General features: G+C 46.3%; 1 protein-coding gene across 9 annotated transcripts in view; it reads left to right on the forward strand.

The window, feature by feature from the left end:
* Window positions 1–23,069, forward strand: part of CELF4 (CUGBP Elav-like family member 4) — a 1,004,675-nt gene that overhangs the window by 784,217 nt on the left and 197,389 nt on the right. For 5 of the 9 annotated variants that reach the window (XM_075932764.2, XM_089779469.1, XM_075932767.2 and 2 more), the window contains exon 4: window positions 19,272–19,400. In XM_075932764.2, coding sequence (XP_075788879.1) covers window positions 19,272–19,400 — 129 coding nt within the window. The remainder of the gene's footprint in view (window positions 1–19,271; window positions 19,401–23,069) is intronic. The other 4 variants (XM_075932765.2, XM_075932769.2, XM_075932766.2 and 1 more) reach the window with 1 other exon arrangement.

A 23,069-nucleotide genomic window follows, 5' to 3' on the forward strand; every position in this document is an offset into this window, starting at 1 on the left:
AGTTCTATGATTTACCCAGAGGGAGGGTGCCGAGATCACGGGCTGACTCTCTGTGTCAGTGTTATTGCTGGCTGTCCCACAGAGACGCATGTTGCTGCCAGGCACCTAGCGTCTTTGCAAACAGAAGGAAAAAACTAGGTAGCACTCTCAAGACTAACAAGATGGTTTAATAGGTGATGAGCTTTTGAAAGCTAGTAAACCATCTTGTTAGTCTTTAAAGTGCTACAAAGTTTTTCCTTTTGTTTTAGCAAGATCAGACTAACACGGCTACCTCTCTGTTACTTTGCAAACAGAGCGAGAGTTACAGTGTCCCTGTCTCTCAGCCTACTCGGGACCAAAAGGTGGGAAATGGAGAACAGAACAGCCCCGGGAGCTTTCTAGTGCAGACGAGGGAGTGCTGTAAAACGACCCCTTTTCCCCAGGGGCGTGTCTGAGTTGTACGTGCGGGCTGTTTGCTGACAAAACAAAGATGCAGCTTCCTGCAGCACTGCCACAGCCAGGGCGCGTTCAGGACACGAGAGCTGGACTCTTGTCTGCATGACCCCCTCCCCAGAGCATCGTCAGCTCAGACCTTTCTGAGCGGAGATGATGTGAGAGGTGGAAAGAGCCCCGCAGGGCCAGGGTGAGTCTGCGTGGCTTGTGACGCTCTGGCAGATAAAACAGGCAGCGTCAGACTCCGCTCGGGAGCGAGCTGAGATTGTGGCTTTGATCAGGCACCTCACAGCGGCCGGGTGAATGTGGCGCTTTTGACACATCCTGGCCCAGCTGGGGACCTATTGGCGGGAGCAATAATTTCACCAGTACAAGCGTCATTAGGGCAGATCGCCCACGGGGATCTTGGTGGGACGCCAATTTGCACCAGCAGAGGATGTAGCTCATTGACGTCAATGGCCCGCCACTGATTTACACCAGCTGGGGATCTGGCCCATTAACTTTAATGGCATTACACCAATTTACACCCTTGGAGGGTGTGACGCAGCTTCCTGAGTTCAGCACTTCTAGAGTGACATTTGCGACAGCAAAAGTCAGCGCACATGGGATGGGAGGCATCCGGGATGCAAAGGTGTTTTGTTCCTTGTAGTCAGCATGGCTGCTGTTGCAGGGATGGGGCACAGGGAGAAAATCAGCTGGGAACGGGAGAGGGAAATTCCTCCCTCGTGCATACAGTCCCAGTCTGCTGCTAAGACTGCTGCTGCTAACAGGAGATTCGTTCTGCAGGCTCCCTGGGCCCCAACTGTAAAATTAAACGTGGGCTTGGAGGATGAGCTCAGATGTCCGCACGGCTTCTCCCCAGCTACACATCTGCATTGCTGTCACCGCTGCAGCCCTTTCCTCTGCACCCCCCACCTCAACACCTCTGCACTTTTACCCAGCCAGGCACCTTGTACAAGACCTGAGAGTCAGAGCCACCCGAGCAGGCGCTGTCCGGGTGCGGCAGATCGTTTTCCAAGATACATTCCTCCATCCCAAGATCACTGTGAGCATCTTGTCCAGTGGCTCTCACCCAGGGGCAGGTGTATCCCTGGGGGTACACAAAGTTCTTCCAGGAAGTACCTCGACTCATCTAGCTATTTGCCTGGATTCACAACAGCAAGCACGAGCAAAGCCAGGACAAACAAAAATGTCATACACACAAGGACTTGTTTTATACTGCTCTCTATAGCACATGCACTGACGTGGAAGTGGGATATTTACATTCAGTTGGGTATATTTTATAATGATGTGGTTAAAAATGAGAAAGTAAGCAATTTTTTCAGTAATAGGGCATTGTGAAACTTTGTATTGTTATGTCGGATTTTGTAAGCAAGTAGATTTTAAGTGCGGTGAAACTTGGGGCACACGAGCCAAATCAGACTCCGAAAGGGGGGTACAGTAATCTGGAAAGGTGGAGAACCCCTGGTCTAATCAGATCTCCTGTATAACAGAAGCCACAGAATTCTGGCAAAGAATTCCTAGAACGGATCTTTTCTGTGCTCCCTGGATTGTAGGCTCACAGGCAGGGCCGGCCCGAGGTATTCTGGCGCCCTGGGCATGGGCGCAAGGCACCGCCTCCTGGCGCATGGCGCATGTGCGGGCCCGCCCGTGGGGAGCAGGCCCGCCCCCTTAGGGAGCGCAGGCCCACCCCTGGGGCGCATGGCGCATGCGTGGCCTGGCTACAGCTTCTGGCTTGCACCCCGGGCCCGCCTCTAGGGTGCACAGCGCAAGAGCGACCCAGTCCGGCCTGGCAGTCGTGCGCGCCAGGCCGTGTAGAGCACCGCGGCCATGGAGGAAAGGACACTGCTGGGAGGAGCCGCGAGGATGCAGGCGAGCCAGCGCTGTGGGAGCAGAGTGCGTGGCACCTGATATAAGGGACGCCATGCGCCCATTACAGCCGCCATCAGGCACCCCCCAGCCGTTAGCGCCCTGGGCAGCTGCCCAGTTCGCTCATGCCTCCGTCCTGCCCTGCTCACAGGGACTTTTGAACATTAAAATCTATCCATCTCCACAGAGCTGGTTGGAAAATGGATTGTCTGTCTCACAAAGAAATTGTGAGACTTTGAAATTGTCACTAAATAACATTTTTAAAAAATAGTTTCACATCCATCAAAAACGTTTCATTTAGATGCTAACGTTTAATGTAAAAGCACGAGTGAAAAAGTAGTCATTTCCAAACCAAACATTTTGTTCCAAAAATGTCAAAACAGGACATTGTGACATTTTCAGGATTTTTGTGTGTTTGATGGATTTCAGCTTTTGTTCCCTACCCAAAATTTCATCCAGACTGATACTCTGCAGTGAAAAAATGCAATTCTCTCTTAGAAAAAGCATTTTCCAACAGGAAACTGTTTCAACCAAAATTTTCCAAGTAGTTCTACTACTTGTCCACTAACTAAGGCCAGCTCTACACTAGCAGAGAAAGTCAACCGAAAATACGCAACTCTGACTACATGACTAGTGCAGCTTGAGTTGACATACCTTAGGTCGAATTTCTCTGGCATCCCCACTGTGGGAGATCAGGAAAAATTCTCCCATTGACTTCCCTTACTCCTCACAACTCAATGGAGTATCAGAGTCGACGAGGATGTGATCGACGGTCAATTTAGCAGGTCCTTACTAGACTCACTAAATTGAACCCTGGGAGATAGATCTCTGAAGCATTAATCTCCTGGTAAGAGAAGATAAGCCCTAAGCATACTCCTATAAAGGCAGCTCTCTTTTGTGTCAAATACTCTCATAACAGCTCATTTCTCCCTCATATAACTCGCCTGTGAAAGTCTGTGCACTCGGCTGTTAGGAACAGCGGCACCCGGCCTACGCTGTCTTGGCAGAGAGAGGCCTGTTTATGAACTCTTCTTTACTGCTGGAATAGCTCCCTCTCATCTTCACCTTTCTTAAAGGTTAACCTCATTTCCCTCTATTAGTTGGTTTTAGCGAATGCCATTTGGCGCGGCAGTTAGAGAGCTCTGTCAGTGACTGGAAATGACGGTGGCATTTAAAGCTGGTTGCGGAGGGGAGAAGAAGGAAATCATCTTTAATAAAATGGTCGCGGGGTGAGGAGGATGCTAAGTAGCATCAAAAAAAATTCCTAGCAAAAGTCGAATCAGAGCAGTCGAGTTAATGGGAAAGATCTGCCCTGAGCGTAGGAACTGTTCCAATCCAGGAGGGGTGTGGTATGGACATAGCAGGCCCTCAGAATCACTAGCCTGGTCCTAAACCTACGGCAGCATAGGAGTGTTTCCGTTCCCTCTGCCCCAGGCAGTGTGATCTCACTCCAGAAGGATTCCACCGGGTCTCCTGTGCGTGATTTCTCTTAGTAAAACCCCACTGTGCCATCCCTGACTTGCTAGTTGCGTTTGAGAGGCCGAAGGCTATTAGTCTTGGGTTGGGTTTGCTTGTTTGTGTGTCTCAGGAAGAGGTCTGTGATGCTAAAACCACATCTCCTCAGTGGGCGGAGTTTATCCAGGCTCCTGGACCCAACTCCAACTGGAAGAGCAGAGCTGTCGTTCACGCCGGTTCCTTGACACATTGACAACATCCGTGCAAGAGACAAGCACGCATGCCACTCCAGAAGCTGTGCCTGGAACACTCGCAGGTGGAACTGAATCTGGGACCTTTGTACATGAGCCTCTACAGCTTGAGCTAAAAGCCACCTGGTGCTCAGCTAAGCCTGTAGAGGAAACTCATTCTCTCTCTGTAAGTGGTCTCAGTGCCACTCCATGGGCCAGTGACCCATACCCAGGAGGTGTGTGGGTTACATGCCCACTCATGATGTCAATAGTATTGCTCACGGAGGGGGGGGGAAGCCCCTGCTATCCTTTCCCTCCCTACTCTGTGGCCTCAAACAGCACCCCGGCATGGGTGCAATAGAGCATTCTACACGAAGGAGGCTATAAAGCAGGGAAGGATGGGGCGGAGACATTATCAGCTATAAATTACGATAGCAATTCTTGTAAGCTAAGGGTCTGATCCAAGGCACAGTGGGAGTTTTTCCATTGATTTCAATACACTTTGGTTCTGGGCCTGAGTCTCTGATGTTATTTCAACTACTGATATAAGATCCCTTAGATAGGCTGTTGCTTTTCTTAGGTACTCTCAGGGTATGTGCATACATTGGGCCAAGTTCTTTCTTCATGCCATCCCACTTACTCCATAGGTCATTTGAAGCATTAGTCAAAAAAGTTTGACTAAATGGTTTTCCATCAGAAAGAAAGACTTGAAAAATAGCTCTATGTGGCCCCAGAGCTTCTCTCTTTCACCAACAAAGTTCACTTGATGAAAGATAATACCTCATCCACTTTGGGTATGTCTAGACTACATGCCTCTGCCAACAGAGGCATGTAAAATAGGCTACCTGACATAGTCAATGAAGAGGGGATTTAAATATCCCAGGCTTCATTAAAATAAAAATGGCCACCGCGTTGTGCCGGCTCAGCTGATCATCGGCACAGCGCGGCAGTCAAGACACAGATCGGTCGATAGGGGAAGCCTATGCCTCGTGAAATGCTTCCCCTGTCGACCAATCCGCTTCTTGAGTCGCACGCTGTGCCGACGATCAGCTGAGCTGGCACAGCGCGGTGGCCATTTTTATTTGAATGAAGGTGGGGATATTTAAATCCCCACTTCATTGACTATGTTGGGTAGTCTATTTTACGTGCCTCTGTCAGCAGAGGCATTTAGTCTAGACATATCCTTAGTGTCTCCAGTATCCTGGAACCAAGATGGCTACCACATTGCAAACGACCCTCAGAAAATGCAGTTCCATCAAAATTTAAATGTATTTGTGGGACTGTGTGGATTTCCATTCAAGTTTTGTAAGAAAAAAGATCAAAATAAATAATTTCGACTTTCTCATTTTGCTTTGAAAATGTCAAAATATTTTGTTTTCACGAGGTAGAAATGTTTAGCGTCGACTTTATGGTGAGATTCGTAGAGTTCTGGTTTTTATAATATACTAAATATTAATTTTACTAATTTTATCTATTTATAATGTATTAAGTTTAATATTTTATGTTATACGATCATGTTTCTAGTTTACCAAAATAAATACTTTTGCCTTTTGAAAACAAAATGTGTGGACATAATCAAAATGAAATGATTTGACATTGTCAAAACAAAACATTGTTGATGTTTTCAAATTAAAATCCTTGGGAATTTTTATTCCCTACGGCTATGTCTAGACAGCGGGGCTATTTCAGGATACCAGAAGTAACTCAAAATAGCAATTCCACATCTTTAAACACACCCATTATTTCTAAATATATTTCAAAAGAATGGGTGTGCTATTCTAGCATTCCTATTACCCTCAGTCCACGTGGGTTAAGGGACTTGGCAGAATAGTGCTTTATTTTGAAATTTGGTGCTATGTAGATGCACCTTATAAGCTATTTTGAAATTACCTCGAAATAAGCTATGCAATTTGAAGTATGGGTGCTGTACAGACACACCCTAAAATACATTGGAAATTTGACCTTTTGTACCTATTCTAAGTGAGAACAAATTTAGAAATGTTGAAATTCACAAAAAAGAGAAATTCTGTTTTTCAGTCATCGGGAGATGTTGGATTGCACTGGTGTAAAGGAGAGCAACACAAGAAAAGCACACAGGATGAAAAATGGGCATAGGTAGTAAATCCGATAGTTTAGAATAGCAAGCAAACCAATGTAGTGTTAGAAAAGGAGTTTAGCAGTCTAAGAACATAAGAACGGCCATACTGGGTCAGACCAAAGGTCAATCTAGCCCAGTATCTTGTCTTCTGACAGTGGCCAATGTCAGATGCCCCAGAGGGAGTGAACAGAAAAGGGAATCATCAAGTGATCCCTCTCCTGTCATGCATTTTCAGCACCTGACAAACAGGGGCTAGGGACACCATTCCTACCCCTTCTTGCTAATAAGTATTGATGGACCTAACCTCCTTAAATGTATCTAGTTCTTTTTGAACTGTGTTAAAATCCTAGTCTTCACAACATCCTCTGGCAAGGAGTTCCACAGGTTGACTGTGCTGCATGAAGAAAAACTTCCTTTTTTTGTTTTTGTTTTAAATCCGCTGCCTAATTCTGCCCTCATTTACAAAGATAAAATTTCAATGGATTTCCAAGCACAAGCTGAGAGGACGAATGTTTGAGACAGTGGATCAGCTCTCTGGATTCTATTCCCAGCTTTGCCACTGCAGGGTTACAAAGTCCTTTTATCGTCCTGTGTGTCGGCTCCCCATCTGTAAAAGGGGGGGAAATAATACTTCTTTTGTGTGTCTTTTCTTACAGCATAAGCTCCTTAGAACAGCACCTGTCTCCGTGTGTGTATGTACAGAGCCTAGCCCAATGGAGGCCTGATCTCGGGCCAGCTAGGTGTTATCCTGACACAAATGATGCTGAGAACTTTGGTAGAAGTGGCACCTCTGTCCATGAAATCATCACTGGGCCCTGAGTCATTTTATGCAGGAAAGCTGTTATTTAAAAAGATGAGATGTGCTCCTCTGTTTATTTAGTTCTCTTTTTTCCTTCGTCGTCGTCGTCGTCTTCTTTGTTTGTAGATGTAGAGAGAGAGGGAGCGGGTGAGTTTATAAAAGCGAGGGAGAAAGGAGTGGCGGCATTTTCTGGAGCTCTTTAATGACATTCTGTATAATTTGAAAGTGGGGAGGGGGCGAAAAAAGGGAATTAGCAAAAAAACTGGCAAAAGAAAAGTGGAATGTGGAGAGAAGCGTGTGGATGAATTTTAATGCAATCAGAAAGCTGTAATAATGGTAATAAAGGAATATATTCAGACGTCAAGAGAGGGAGAAGGGAACAGGACCCGCGACGCCAGAATTTAAATTAGACATAGGCGTATAATTCTCTCTTTTTTTCTTCCCTTTCTTCAAATGAAGGAAATGGAATTTTTAAGCACAGCGAAAGAGGGATTAACAATTGGCAGGTTTTCAGCCCTTTGTCTTTTGGCGAATCCCATTTAATCACCGTCTTTAATATTAAGGAGGCTGCAGCCAGGCAGGGCTGTCTCAGGCTTGGGGGGAAAGGGATGATATACAGAGGAAAAGAGAGATAACACTTAGGTGTAGGCGATTGTGAGGAAGTGTTTCAATTACTTCCACTGAAGTCTTTAAAAACTGAAGTTTAATTTGATCTGAAATGTCGTCCCAGCTCCTGAAAGAGAAAATATGTCCTTTTCCTCCCTTTCATGTCCGTGCCGGTGATTCTCAGAGATCAAGGCTGGAGTGGTGAAATAGATTCAGATCCTGGCTCCAGAAGAGGATTTCCAACCCTCCAGGTCACCTGTGAGATGAGTTTCAGGATTGAAACTTATTTCCTTGACATACCAGCCATCGCCCCAATGACCCTTCAAAGTTTGTCAAGAATCTTTTCAGGTTTGCACTGAGCAAGCGTGAAAACTGAACTGCCTTTTAGGCTCCATCCAAGCTATCTGCAACACCAGTGCAAATGAGTGTAAGAATTCAGATGCGCTAAATTCATCGCATCCGTGTTCTTTATCAGAACATATATCATTGGATAGTTAAAGCTGTAATGGCTTGATCTCTCTGGCTACGTCTACACTGGCATGAATTTCCGAAAATGCTTTTAACAGAAAAGTTTTCCGTTAAAAGCATTTTTGGAAAATCGCGTCTAGATTGGCAGGATGCTCTTCCGCAAAAGCACTTTTTTTCCACAAAAAAGCCCCGATCTCCATTTTCGCGATCGGGGCTTTTTTGCAGAAAACAGTACTATGCTGTCTACACTGGCCCTTTTGGGCAAAAGTCTTTCGTAAAAAGACTTTTGCCCGAATGGGAGCAGCATAGTTTTTCCGGAAAAGCACTGATGATTTTACATGAGATCGTCAGTGCTTTTCCGGAAATTCAAGCAGCCAGTGTAGACAGCTGGCAAGTTTTTCCAGAAAGCAGATGATTTTCCAGGAAAACTTGCCAGTCTAGACACAGCCACTGAGTATGTCTACACTGCAGAGTTTTTCCGGAAAAACTACACTTACGTCCACACTGCTATTGCGTTCTTTCAACAAAAAGCTGAAAGAACGGAGGGGGCTTTCCGACAATGTTAGACCTCTTTCTATGAGGAAGAAGCCTTTTTCCAAAAAAGCTTTTTTGGAAAAAAGCGTGTGTGGACGCGGAAGAGGGCGTTTTTTTGAAAGAAGAGGCCTCCAGGAAAAAGCACAGGTACCCTGATGGCCACTCCATCCACAGTAATCACAACTGAAATGCGAGGATGCTATCAACGTGGATGCTATCTTTCGAAAAAGCACATTGCTTTTTTGTTGCGCTTTTGCTAGGTAGACGTTCTCTTTCTAAAAAAGTTTTTTCAGAAGAGCTCTTCCAGAAAAGCTTCTTCCGAAAGAAGCCTGCAGTCTAGACATAACCTCTAATTGGGAAATCAGGTTGTGTTATATTTGGGACTGGTGAACAGACCCTGACAAATAAAAATACTGAGCCTACAACTTTTTTAAGAGAGTCATTAAAAGTTTCGTAGTGAGACTTGGCCGTGTACGTCTCCCTGGCCGTGTACGTCACCACCCCATCCCCCTCCTTTGCGGCAGCCCGGCTGAACAGGCAGCATTCAGCCAAGCGCCACGGCGGGAGGGAAGAAGAAGGGAAGGGAGGGCAGGAAGAGACAGAGGGGAGAGAGAGGCAGGAGAAGAGAAAGGGAGAGTGAGAGGCAGGAGGGGGAGAAGAGAAAAAATTAGAGGGGACATGCCTAATTCCCAGACCTGACAGAGGAGAAAGAGGTTCTCAGGTTCAGGCGAAGATGTAGGCCATTTCATTGACTGCCTCTTCCTTTTGGCATTGCCCTTGGTGATTACTTCACGGGAGTTCTCTGGTTTTGTACAGCATGGCCAGGGGCCCTGTAAAATTCAGGACTCAGGGTGCAATTACACAGTTACAAAAAAAAACTTGCAAGAAGTTTTTCAGGGGGGACCTGAGGACTAGGTTGCTTGCAGGAAGACGGATCCTTGGGAGAATTAAAGCCCACACCTTGGCTTATGCTCATTTGCTCTTGTCCTGAGCACACAGCTGTTTGGATTAGTTGCTATTCTCTCTGGCCCGGGTGTCTCTGAAGCTTCTGTCTCCAGCATCAGGAGACTGGCATTTGTGCAATCATAACTCCTAACGTATGAGATAGAAAGAGTCTGTTAAGTAGAACCAAAAGGGAGACGTGGGGAGAGTTACCCCCAAGGAAAGAGTTCCAGTTGAGATGTGACTCGGGTTCCCGAACACCTTTCAATGAGCAGGTGAATTCAGCACACATTTTAAAGCCTGCTGCAGAATTAGCCCCGAGGGTGTTTTTGGTTGAAGGGGGCTAGGCAGGAAGAGGGTAAATTTCATTCTTGTTGCTTTGCGTGACGCGGTGGTGGGGATGGGACTTTCTGTCCTAATTTTCGAAACAGCTCCATTTTCCAAGGTTCATGTGTTTTTCAGCAAGGTACCACGGAGAAGTTAATTAGCTAATTTACAATTAGCTGCAACCGAATTCGTAATTGCTTCCCCTGTGGAAAGGGGCACAATCCACATCCCGCAGCCATAGGACTGCTGTGAAAATGGCAGTAGAAGCCTGCGGCTCGGACCACAGGAACTGCCCTGCTTTTAGCCCACTGAGCTGCCTGATTAGCAAATGCGGGGTTGGGGGGAGGGAGATTTGGGGATACTCCTAGGCAAAGTCACAAGGTGAGGGATAGAACCTGAGCCAGCAAATTCAGATTCAGAACAGGAGCAGTTCCAAACTTTCCCAAAGTTTGAGGACTTCAGTAGCCCAGATCTGGAGTTCCCTCCCTATGCCTTGGCCCATGGTAGACACCACCTCTGTTCTGAGAGCTAACACGACTTACAGGCTAGTTTTGCTTCCTGGGGTGTAACCCAGAGGTCCCCAAACTGGCTTGAGGATCACTCATGATCTGCAGGGAACCATACAGCTACTTGGCTCATCCCTATGACTCTAGCTTTGCCTCCTCCTTTCCAGCTGCTGCTGGTGGCCTGGAGGTTGCTGGCTGCAGGGAACAAAGAGAGAACCTGGCCTTGTGTTAGCAGCTGCCAAGGAGAGCAAAACAGGGGCTGTCCTAATATGCAGGAGGGTTGGAAGGGAAGCAGAGCGAGGGGGCTGGCAGCAGAGAAGGTAGTGAGACAAACAGGAATGAATCATGTGAATAAGGAAATAATGAATAGCTGGATGTGTAGCCCAAAGGAAGGCATGCAGCTGGCTTAGCCCTGAATGTTAGAAAGTCAGCCGTCGCCTTATCACATTTCCTCACGTTATGTGCCTTTGACAGGGTCTGAAAAAGTACACAGTATACCTGCCTATCGCATCACACTTGCACATATGCATTGTATCTGCCTGGAACATACACACTTGCACATATGTATTGCAGCTGCCTAGAACATACACACTTGCACATATGCATTGTATCTGCCTGGAACATACACACTTGCACATATGTATTGCAGCTGCCTAGAACATACACACATGCACTTCTGTAGTGTACCTGCCTATAGCATACACAAATATCTGCATTGTACCTAACAATAGCATACATACACACACACATTTTGTATTGTACCTGCCTATAGAATACACACATACCTGTTTTGTTCCTGCCTATAGAATGCTCACACATCTGCATTGTATCTGTCTATTGCATACACACACACATCTGCATTGTACCTGTCTATAGCATACACACACACATCTACATAGTACCTGCCTATGCATATATACGCACACACACACATCTGCATTGTACCTGCCTATAGCATACACACACACATCTGCATTGTACCTCCCTATGCATACATACAAACATCTGTTTTCTACCTGCCTATAGCATACACACACAGACATCTGCATTGTACCTCCTATAGCATACATGCAAATCTGTGTTTTACATGCCTATAGAATATACACACACACACACACACAGCAGTATTATACCTACCTATAACATACACACATGTGCATGTGTATGCACCTGCTCTTCGCATAGTCACACACATCTATGGTACCTGCCTAAAGAATTACACACACACACACACACTCACACACACACACACACAATCTACTTACCTATATGATATGCCCTGGCAATAAGCGTGTTACACAGATACACAAACTCACAGCTTGTCAGGCCAAAAGGCTCTGTGACGACCATCTCTGTCCTCCTACATGGCAGGCCACAGAAGCCAGCTAGATCTCTCTCTGTTATGGAGACACTGGTTGCAACTTCACAGATGAGGCAGGAGACAGTTTTTTCATTCTGACAGAACAGGGGGTCAACTGCTGTTTAGAGAGAGAACTAGCTAGGTGTGTGTGTGTGTGTGTGTGTGTGTGTGTGTGTGTGTGTGTGTGATTTTCCCCCTAGGTCTTTCACAAACTCTGCCAGTATCATGCATATCCTTTGCTCCACAGAGAGTCAAGCATCCTGCATCTCCTTGTCCCTTTCGCCTCTTGAATTGGCACTTCCCCCCACCTGACACTCAGTGTACAACATTTCATCATTGCACCTTTCTCGCCTGCCGTCTCCTTCCCTGGGCCCGTCTGACACCTCTGCCTTGCGCTGGGCATGGAAATAGAACATTTAAATACAAATGGAACAGGGAATAATTTAACCCCTATTCACACCAAGGGAGGTGCCAGGCCTTCATATAAACACAGCCCAAGAGATTTACAGACACTGTATATTTAGCTAACAAGGGACATTTCTACACTCATGCGGGTAGGAAATGTAGGCTACATGTGATTACTCTATAGAGAAGGACAGTGGCCTTGTGTTTAATTTATATTTTAATTTATTCAACAACTACAGTAATGCCTAGAGACCAATCAAGGTTGGGGCCTTATGTTGCTAGGTGCTGTACAAACAAAAAGCCCTAGCCAGTCCCTGCCCCCAAAGATTTGCACTCTAAATAGACAAGGCAGACGCAGAGTAAGGAAAAGAGTCAATCAACATAGTAGCTGCCGCTGGTGAAGCAGAGCGATCAGTGTGGTGGCTGAAAATGGCCTGTCAGGGAAGAGCATTAGATAGAAGGGGATCAGCTAAATAGAAAGACAAAGGGAAGGGAAAGGAGTAAGGGGAACAAAACTGGCTGAAAGTGGGTGAGGTGCAGAGTGAGGCTGAGGTAGTGAGACCACAAGAGTAAGGGCAGGAAAAGGAGGCTGGAGAAAACAGCACAGAGTGGGGGAATCACAGTCAGAAGGAGAGAAAATAGAATCCCAGGCCAGATTCTAGATCACCCCTGAGAGACGTTTCTCTAACCCAGTGTTAGATATTCCCAGTGTTTGTCGCTGGCAACTTTGTTCCTGTTTGATGCCGAAGAAGGGAAGGAAGCAGACTGGCTCTCAGATTTCAGTGCAGGCTTTTTCCACTGGCAGCTTTTACTTGTAGACTGAACTTAATTGATCTGATAATAACCAGGGGGCTCAGTGGAGCTGTTTGCAGGGAATCACTTTTCAGAGCCTAATCCCCCCCCCCCTTTCTGCAGCTCGGTCAAGGAGGGGTGATGCTCTCAACCTGCTTCAACGGGCTGTTGGGAGAGTGAAGTTGCCCGTGTTTGCAAAGCACTCAGAAGGGGACAAGTTCAGAGTCTGGGGACTTCAGAGACTTACATGGCCCATTCCAGAGACACATGGCAGAATGAAATTCAGATCCTAGTCTGGAAACAAACACCCTCCCCCCCAACCACCACCACCACCACCCCCACTCCCGTTCCAGAGTGGTTCGATCCAGGAGCGTTGGCCAAGTCCATGCCCTGGCTTGACCATTCGATGCCTCTCCCTTTCTGTTGAACTTCCATGGGGCTGACATTGCCTTTCCCTTCCAGCTGCTAATTTCAGCAGCAAAATCAGCGTGATCTAAAGGATGGGCTAGTTACCCAGTGCAGTTCAGTCTCATCACCGGATGCTTTGGAAGCGTCTCCAACCGAGAGCGTATCTAGCGTCCATTCATCCCCGTGCACAACACACCGTGTCCAACACCATCCCTCTTCATTGTGCTCTGCCGGCCTGATGGCCTCACGCATACTCTCGCAGACATATTTGATGAAGTTGAGTCCAGTTGCCATGGTGCTCGGCGTGTCAGCCTTTTGTCTGGAACTTGGCAAAGCATCTCGGGCATGGGTGGTGTGAAAGGTTCAGTGTAAGCTCATTAGTGGATTATGGGGCTGTCATTTCAGTCACATGCAAATGAATCCAGGTGCACGTCGAGATCGGGAACCCGCGGAATGTTCCCAGCTGCTGCTGGGCGCCTCCTCTCTGCCCCTTCTGTGCACAGGATGCATTATATAACTTAGCAACGAGGTTGTTTGCAGGTCCCGAATGCAAAGAGCAAATATGCTGGTTGGTTAAAAGACTGGCTTGGAGCCAGTGGTTAAAGCGACTTATTTCACTAGCCGGTTGTGTGAACACATAAGTGTCTGAGACAGCAGTTGCCATAAATCACTGTTATAAAAAACTTTAGGCAAAGATTTTTCAAACATGATTTGCAGTGTCCAAAACTGAGTGTCCTTAAAGGGGACTAGTTTTCAGGGAAGTGGGTACTCGGGACTTTCTGAAAATCAAGCTATTCTCAGGCCATGTTTTCACTCTGGAGAAGATCAACGTTGACGCGATCGATCTTCCAGAGTTTGATTTAGCAGGTCTTTACTAAATCAAACTCAGAGGGCACCCCCAAAAGTGACCAGTACTCCTGTTCCCTGTCAGCCTCCCGCTGTGGAGACGGCGGGGAAACTTGAATCAAGGGAGGTCGACTCCAGATACGTAATTAACTAAGCTGGAGTTGCTTATCTTAATTTGACCTTCCCCTTTAGTGTAGACCTGGCCTATGGTGAAGCACATTAGCCCCCCAAATCACAAGACACTTTCGAAAATCTTGTCCCTAAAGCCATGGGTAAGTGAGCAGAGGGTTCAGTCCAGTGACTGGTCGTCACGTAGCCACCTGGTGGACAAGTCGCAAAACTGCCAATAATGGGCACCTTTGCTCGCTGTCTTCAGTGAGACAGGGATATCTGAGTGTCAGGGAAAAGGGAGCAAAGACAAAAAGAAATGGTTTGCGTAACATACCCGGATTTACACTTTGCATAAATGAAACTAGGCAAAGTGGTCTCAGGCCTTTTGCTGGTATTATAACATTGGTTAGGGGTGTGAATTTTGTCTGCCCCATCAATATTGGCAGAAGTCCTGCAAAAGCATTGTTTTGCCAATATTAGCTACATCACCAGAAGGAGGGTTTGCACAAGCTTTTTCTCTAGGGGAGGCTTGGTTTCAGTTGTGCTCAAAGGTCTCTTTTTCCCTGCACCTCACCTCCATCTGGGGCATCAGACCCCAGGTGGAAACTCTTCTACGGTAGAACCTTTCCCGTGCCCACCAAATGGTTAGGAAATATTCCTTCAATGACAGATATATGCAACCCCCATCCCAGAGATGTGACCAAGGGAGATGCCGGAAGCCTCTTGGACTCATAGAGCCATAGAGAACATTTAATATTTAGTCCATTCCTTGCCATTGGAGGATTAAACGACTCAATTACTCAAACAAATGGTCCGGACAAAGCACTGAAAAAAGTACATAGGGAAATCCGGCACTGCACTCACTGATCTTTCTGGCTTCTGTGTGCATGGTTCACAGCAGATCTGGTTAAGACGTCATCAGCACTGTCTCTTTAGTCTGTGAGTTGACTAAAGCTGAGATGGAGAAAAAAAGAAAGGGCTGAGATAATTCAGAGTGCTGCGTTCCTACCATGCCATGTCCGTGCTGGCTACTCCGGGAATGGTGGTGTAAAAACAGGCCATCCTCCTACTCTCGCTATCTGTGCATTTTCCGTAGACAGAACGGAAACGTAGGGTCGTGGGTTCTTGGTTGAGCAGGCTCACCCTGGTGGGACGGGACCGGGCTGTAATCCATTGCATGAACAATGAGCGTTCGCTTGGTTCTTAGAGCAATTTGCTAATTGACATATGACTCGTGAGTCTGTCAACATTGACCAAGCCAGCGTAAGAGAAGCAGTTTGACGAAATCAGCTGTGTTCTCACGGCTTTCCTAAGGGGGCATTCTGGTGCGGTTTGGGTCATTAAAATGCACATTTAAAAAAAAAGTCAGTGGGTTTATTTATTTACTAACATGCATTTATTCAAATTGGTTGCATCTGTTCTGTAAACTGCTTTGAGAAAAAAACCCATCTTGGTCCACACATATTTACATAGTATTTAATGCATGATGAGTTAGACATTTATGAATCATGTGTAAAGGGCCTATTTACATATACAATGTAAACTATGTAAAGGTCCTTTCCACCTCTTCATGCAGTGGTATTGTATAAGAGCTGCCAGATACAATGTTATGGATAGAAATCTGCTCTAACGGGGGATCCGGTGGCCACTGAAATCCCTGCAAGTCTTTCAGTTGACTTTGGTGGCCATTGGATTGGGCCCTGTTTTCAGGCGATTTGCCAGGGTCTATTACTTTGAAGCTAAAACTTTCCATAGTTAGGTGACATCCAGGGACAGCCCATGACTATAGGCTGACTCAGCCGTCGCCTAGGGCGCCGCCTTCAACGGAGCGCCCGGGGTGCCCGCTGATGACATCACGCCATTGACAGCTGTGTAGGTGGGGGCGCTGATCATACGTTCCACCTGGGGCACCAGCTGCTGCAGCCCACCTCAGGCCACCCCATCTATGGGTACATCTACACTGCAACACTGTTTCGAAATAACGAGCGCTATTCTGAAATAACAGTCTGCCTCTACACAGCAGGCAGTTATTTCGAAATAATGTCAAAATACTGTCAAGCTGGAGGACTTCTTACTCCGACTCCTGTAACCCTCACTGGATGAGAAGTAAGGGAAGTCAGAGGAAGAGTGCTCTGTTTCGAAATAAGTGCTGTGTAGATGCTCCCTATTTTGAAATAAGCTATTCCGAAATAATCTACGCAATTGACGTAACTCAATTTGTCAAGCTTATTTCAAGTTAAACCCTGCAGTGCAGACACACCCTACATTAGGAGCTTTTTACCAAGATAGATATAACAATATGGTATTGTGATAAAGTGCTTTTAGTGTGGACCTTGCTTATACAGTTAAAGCAGTGCTTTTACTGGCGTTGTTTAATTCCGCACCCAAGCTAAACGAGCTATACCAGAAAAAGTGCAATTTTCCCTATATAACTGCATCTACATTAGGAGTATCTGTAACCCTCACCCCTACTGGGTGTGGTGCAGTGTTCCATCTAGAGGCCCTGAGACCACTGAGAGAGAGAATAAGGACCCCGCTCTACAGCCATAGCTGAGAGCCAGGTGGCTTTTAGCTCATGAGACAGAGGCTTATGTACTTAGCTCCAGAGGTCCCAAGTTCACGTCTGCCTATTAGTGTTGGTGTTGGTGGACAGAGGCGTAGTTGTGTTGGTCAGGGACCAAACCTGACTGACATGCCTGTGGTGTAAATGTAACCCTCGAGGTGTTGTTCTGTCCAGTGTCCTTCCCGACAGGCAAAACAAGCAAGTGCGTAAGGCACCACAAAAACTGGGCCCCCAACGTTCATGGTGCCCTATGCTGCCACATGCTGCCTATGGGCTCTGGCCGGCCTTAGCTCCATCCCCCAGTTCTCCCCCCACTCAGCACTGGTCTGGCAGCCTCTCCGTCCCCTCCCATAGCCACTCAGCAGAAGACCATGCAACTCCACTCCAGGTTGCCAACTCTCCCAGGCCAGACGGACAGGACATCATTACAGTCAATGATGTCCGGCCTGGGAGAATTGGCTACACCTTTCCCCCACAGCTTCAGCGTCTGTCCCCCTGGTGGAGGGGGGCGGTACTGGTGCTGGTTTGCATAGAGCACCAGCAACCCGGAGGGACATAAGAACATAAGAACAGCCATACTGGGTCAGACCAAAGTTCCTTCTAGCCCAGTATCCTGTCTGCCGACAGTGGCCAGCACCAGGTGCCCCAGAGAGGGTGGACCGAAGACAACGATCAAGCAATTTGTCTCCTGCCATCTCTCTCCAGCCTCTGACAAACAGAGGCCAAGGACACCATTTTATCCCCTGGCTAATAGCCTTTTATGGACCTAACCTCCATGTTCCCAGATCTGTCCCGTCTAGTGGCACAGAGACTGCTTTGAGAGTTCTGTTCTACGTCCTTCGCGAAGGGCCAGGTGGCTTTTCGTTCATGCAGTAGATGCTTGTGCGTTTCTCTCCAGAGATCTCAGGCTTAATCCCGGCCTGCCAACAACGTGGGCCTGTCAGTGTTACATACACAAAGCCTTGCCAACAGCCCAAGGGTAAATACAATACTTGCCGTTAAAAACCCAGCATCTACCCACTGCGCCTAGTGCTGTCAGAGCTAACTAGCAGAGATGGGACACACCCGTGCTAACTCAGCTAAGCGTCATGGTCAGTTTGGGCTTTACATGGTGAACCACCTCAAGTTTGGAAATGTTTGGGCAAAATCCATTTAGCTGTCTTGCCTCAGTTGGCCTTCAAAAATAGTTTGCATGCATATTTGTCTGTGTGTCTATGCAGAGGTCAGTGCGCGCCTGTGAATGTGTTTCTATATAACGTGAGTGTGAACGTTTATATGTGTTTAGATAAGACAAAAATCTCCATTTACAAGCCAGGGCTTCCAGTCCATGTAATTACTTCCCTGGCTGCTTTAAATCAAAGACCATTTCAAAACAGAGCCGCTTCTGTTAAACTTAATTATTTTCTCCTGCAGCTTATAGGGTAAAGTGGTGGCTACTAAAAAGGGCACTTCTTAATTGAAGGTTGGTTCTAAATGCCATCCTTGTATGCATTCCCTTTGAGTGGCAGTCTGGAAAATACCAGAGTTTTATTTCCGGGGAGTCGTCTGCAGAGACTGAGTAGAGAGCACTGACTCATGAGGCTTGGGGCATATATATTCTAAGGTGACTAATTGGTCGGCGGTGCTTTGATTTTCAAGTCCACACAATGCTTGCCGTTTAATATGATGATCGGCACTTCCTGAAAACAAGGCCTCTTTGGCTACATCTAGACTGCAAGCCTCTTTCGAAAGAGGTTTTTTCGAAAGTATCTTTCGAACGTATCTTCCGAAAAAGCCTCTTTCGAAAAAGAGCACCTAGACAACAAGAAGATTTTTTGAAAAAGCGTCTCACTTTTTCGAAAGAGAGTCTAGATACTCTCTTTTGAAAAAGCCCTGTTTTCATGCAATAGCGCCTTTTTTCGAAAGATGACTTTCAAGAAAAGGCGTTATTCCTCGTAGAATGAGGTTTACCGCCATCTACAAAACAGGTGTGTTCTTTTGATTTACTGTCGACAGAACACTGCAGTAGTCTAGACACAGGTACAGTTTTTTCGAAAAAAGGCGACTTTTTTCGAAAAAACCCTGTAGTCTAGACACACCCTTTAAGGCATTTCCAGCTTGGCATCCCCAAATCCCTTGCCACTTCTGAAAATGTTTACCTTGGGGGGGGGGGGAGGCGTGTTCCAGTGCCGGATTTAAGCACAAGCTAAGTAAACTACAGTTTAGGGCCTCATATTATGAGGAGCCTCTAAATACAAAAAAATTATCCGTTTTTTTGGTGCAGCCTTGCCTATGTGCCATATACAGACAAATCGAAACCTTCCTTCTTTCTATTTTCATTGTCCTTTCTGTTAGAATAAGACACATTTTTTTGGTAATTCTATGGGGCCTCCTAAACTTGACATGCTTTAGAGCCTCTGCATGTCTTAATCCGGCCCTGGGCACTTCCCTCCCGCCTCAGTCTTTTGTATGTTGCGTGGAGTCACGTTGACTTTCGCACTCCTCCCGAAATATGGTAAGCATCTCTTTATTTTGTTCCAGAAGACAGAAAACTCTTTGTGGGCATGCTCAACAAGCAACAGTCAGAAGATGACGTGCGCAGGCTATTCGAGGCATTTGGGAACATCGAGGAGTGCACGATCCTCCGGGGACCCGATGGCAACAGCAAAGGTGAGACGGCTCGTGATGTACAGTGGTATTGCTCCTCCAACCAGCCCCAGCCCCCGGGTCTGTACAGAAGTATCCAGGAGACTCAGCGACTCGATTAATGACAACTCGGGTGCATTTTGGATCCTCTCATTGGGAAAGGAAGGAGTGGGGGAGGGATTCCAAGTAGAAATAGCTGGGAGAGGTTGCTGGAAAGAAGCGCTAGAGCTAAGAATGAACTGTTGTGTTGAGAGTCCATGGATTCACTGGGGAACTTGGAGGCTTGTTTGAACTTGTTTGTTATTAGACCAGCCCCAGTCTGGGGTGTTATTAGCCAGAGGAAAGCCTTAGTGGATTAGTTCCAGGAACCTCCAGGGGAAACTGAGGCAGGGTCGCTGCAGAGCCCCGCTTGGTCACAAAGAGGCAAACTGAAGATAGCAATTCAGCGATCGCTGGGAAATAAAATTTCAAAACAAAATATCTTTTACCTCCAAAGTTGGGAGGTGCTTTATTGTGTCCCTCCCTCCCCCTGAGAAAAGCTGGATAACTTTTGACCAAAGAAAAATATTCCACGATCAACGAGCCAATTGTTTCAACTAGCTGTGTGATACAGACCAGCACTGGACTCTGACTTTGGTTTCTTCTTTGATGTTTGGACATTTAAAAAGAGAATTTCCTCCAGTGGTCCAGGAGACAGAATAGTGCAGCTGCACCTACAACTCACGTTTCTCAACCCCATCCTTTGCTTTTCCTAACTGGAAATGGTAGTATGGAAGAAAACATTGTCCTCACTCTGAGTTTGTAAGCAACAAGTAGCCAGAGGCAGTTTTATTACAAGCTGCAGCAAAGGAAAAACTGGTTCAGACGGGGGGGGGGGGAAGCCCCCCCCTCCAAGGCAGATCTTTGAATACAAGCAATTATGAAGCAGTTTCTATACTGTCCATTAGATATAATAACAATAACAATTAGTCTCCTTCCCATTACAAACACCAATGGCTAACAGTTATTTTAGTTCCACCCAGATGCTTCTTATCTCAAGGTTCCTGCCAGTCAGCATTCTATCCCTATCTCCGTATGGAGGCGAGAGGCAAAGGCAGAGTCTAATTACAGATCTCACGTTGTCAGGCCACAGACTTAGCCTGACTCTTGCTCTCTTGTTAACAAGACCAAGATGGCTGCACACAAATTCCCTTCTTCCCTTTTCCTGCCTCCCCAGTAGACACCCCATTACATAAAGCTGGCATGAGCAAAGTGCAGAAAAATGTCCCAAAGGAAGCCTATGATCTTGCATTTGTCCCCCAAAGAATGAACTAGATGATCCCATGGACCACATAACTTTCCCAGCCACAGACCCACCATTCCAAACAAACAAGAATCGGCACTAGTAAGAGAGGTCATTAACATGCACAAGGGCCATTTTGCACGTGCAGATGGTCACTAGCTCGCACAACTGCAGGATAACAAATGCACATACATTTTTGCGCGTGCACCCTTTGCACCTGGATGTGCCTTGGTGGAATTTGCCACCTCCAATTTCAAAGATCTTACATCCAGTTTCACGGCCAAAAACTTAACATGTGAAAATTAGCCTTGTTGAACAGCCTCGCCAGTTGTTGGCACGTTTGAGGCTGTACTTACCCCAGGACATGTGCGGCAGGGGTGGTCCAGTCCTTGAGGCATGGCACATCACAGCCGTTTCTCCAGGATCAGCATTTGAACAAGGATTTTCCACCTCATGCCAGGGTCATTCATCCCAGCATTTCCTAGAAAAGTATCTTCACTTTGAACAGGACGCTCTCCTCTCTTAGAATCATAGAATCATAGAATAATAGGACTGGAAGGGACCTCGAGAGGTCATCGAGTCCAGCCCCCCGCCCTCAAGGCAGGATCAAGCTCTGTCTACACCATCCCTGACAGATGTCTATCTAACCTGTTCTTAAATATCTCCAGAGAGGGAGATTCCACCACCTCCCTTGGCAATTTATTCCAATATTTGACCACCCTGACAGTTAGGAATTTTTTCCTAATGTCCAATCTAAACCTCCCCTGCTGCACTTTAAGCCCATTACTCCTTGTCCTGTCCTCAGAAACCAAGAGGAACAAATTTTCTCCTTCCTCCTTGTGACACCCTTTTAGATATTTGAAAACCGCTATCATGTCCCCCCTTAATCTTCTTTTTTCCAAACTAAACAAGCCCAGTTCATGAAGCCTGGCTTCATAGGTCATGTTCTCTAAACCTTTAATCATTCTTGTCGCTCTTCTCTGTACCCTTTCCAATTTCTCCACATCTTTCTTGAAATGTGGTGCCCAGAACTGGACACAGTACTCCAGCTGAGGCCTAACTAGTGCAGAGTAGAGCGGCAGAATGACTTCACGAGTTTTGCTTACAACACACCTGTTGATACAACCTAGAATCATATTTGCTTTTTTTGCAACAGCATCACACTGTTGGCTCATATTCAACTTGTGGTCCACTATGACCCCTAGATCCCTTTCCGCCATGCTCCTTCCTAGACAGTCGCTTCCCATCTTGTATGTATGGAACTGATTGTTCCTTCCTAAGTGGAGCACTTTGCATTTCTCCTTATTAAACCTCATCCTGTTTACCTCTGACCATTTCTCTAACTTGCTAAGGTCATTTTGAATTATGTCCCTATCCTCCAAAGAAGTTGCAACCCCACCCAGTTTGGTATCATCTGCAAACTTAATAAGCGTACTCTCTATCCCAATATCTACATCATTGATGAAGATATTGAACAGTACGGGTCCCAAAACAGACCCTTGAGGAACTCCACTTGTTATCCCTTTCCAGCAGGATTTAGAACCGTTAACAACAACTCTCTGACTACGGTTATCCAGCCAATTATGCACCCACCTTATCGTGGCCCTATCTAAGTTATATTTGCCTAGTTTATCAATAAGAATATCATGCGAGACCGTATCAAATGCCTTACTAAAGTCTAGGTATATGACATCCACCGCTTCTCCCTTATCCACAAGGCTTGTTATCTTATCAAAGAAAGCTATCAGATTAGTTTGGCATGACTTGTTCTTCACAAACCCATGCTGGCTATTCCCTATCACTTTATTACCTTCCAAGTGTTTGCATATGATTTCCTTAATTACCTGCTCCATTATCTTCCCTGACAGACGTTAAACTGACCGGTCTGTAGTTTCCTGGGTTGTTCTTATTCCCCTTTTTATAGATGGGCACAATATTTGCCCTTTTCCAGTCTTCTGGAATTTCCCCTGTCTGCCATGATTTTTCAAAGATCATAGCTAAAGGCTCAGATACCTCCTCTATCTGACAGTGAAATCATAGAATCATAGAATAATAGGACTGGAAGGGACCTCGAGAGGTCATCGAGTCCAGCCCCCGCCCTCAAGGCAGGACCAAGCTCCGTCTACACCATCCCTGACAGATGTCTATGTAACCTGTTCTTAAATATCTCCAGAGAGGGAGATTCCACCACCTCCCTTGGCAATTTATTCCAATATTTGACCACCCTGACAGTTAGGAATTTTTTCCTAATGTCCAATCTAAACCTCCCCTGCTGCACTTTAAGCCCATTACTCCTTGTCCTGTCCTCAGAAACCAAGAGGAACAAATTTTCTCCTTCCTCCTTGTGACACCCTTTTAGATATTTGAAATGCATCCATTAAATAGGGATCGGTGTGTAATATTTCATCAAG

Source organism: Pelodiscus sinensis, chromosome 6, assembly GCF_052426305.1.
Source record: "Pelodiscus sinensis isolate ZL-2025 chromosome 6, ASM5242630v1, whole genome shotgun sequence".
NCBI lineage: Eukaryota > Metazoa > Chordata > Testudines > Trionychidae > Pelodiscus > Pelodiscus sinensis.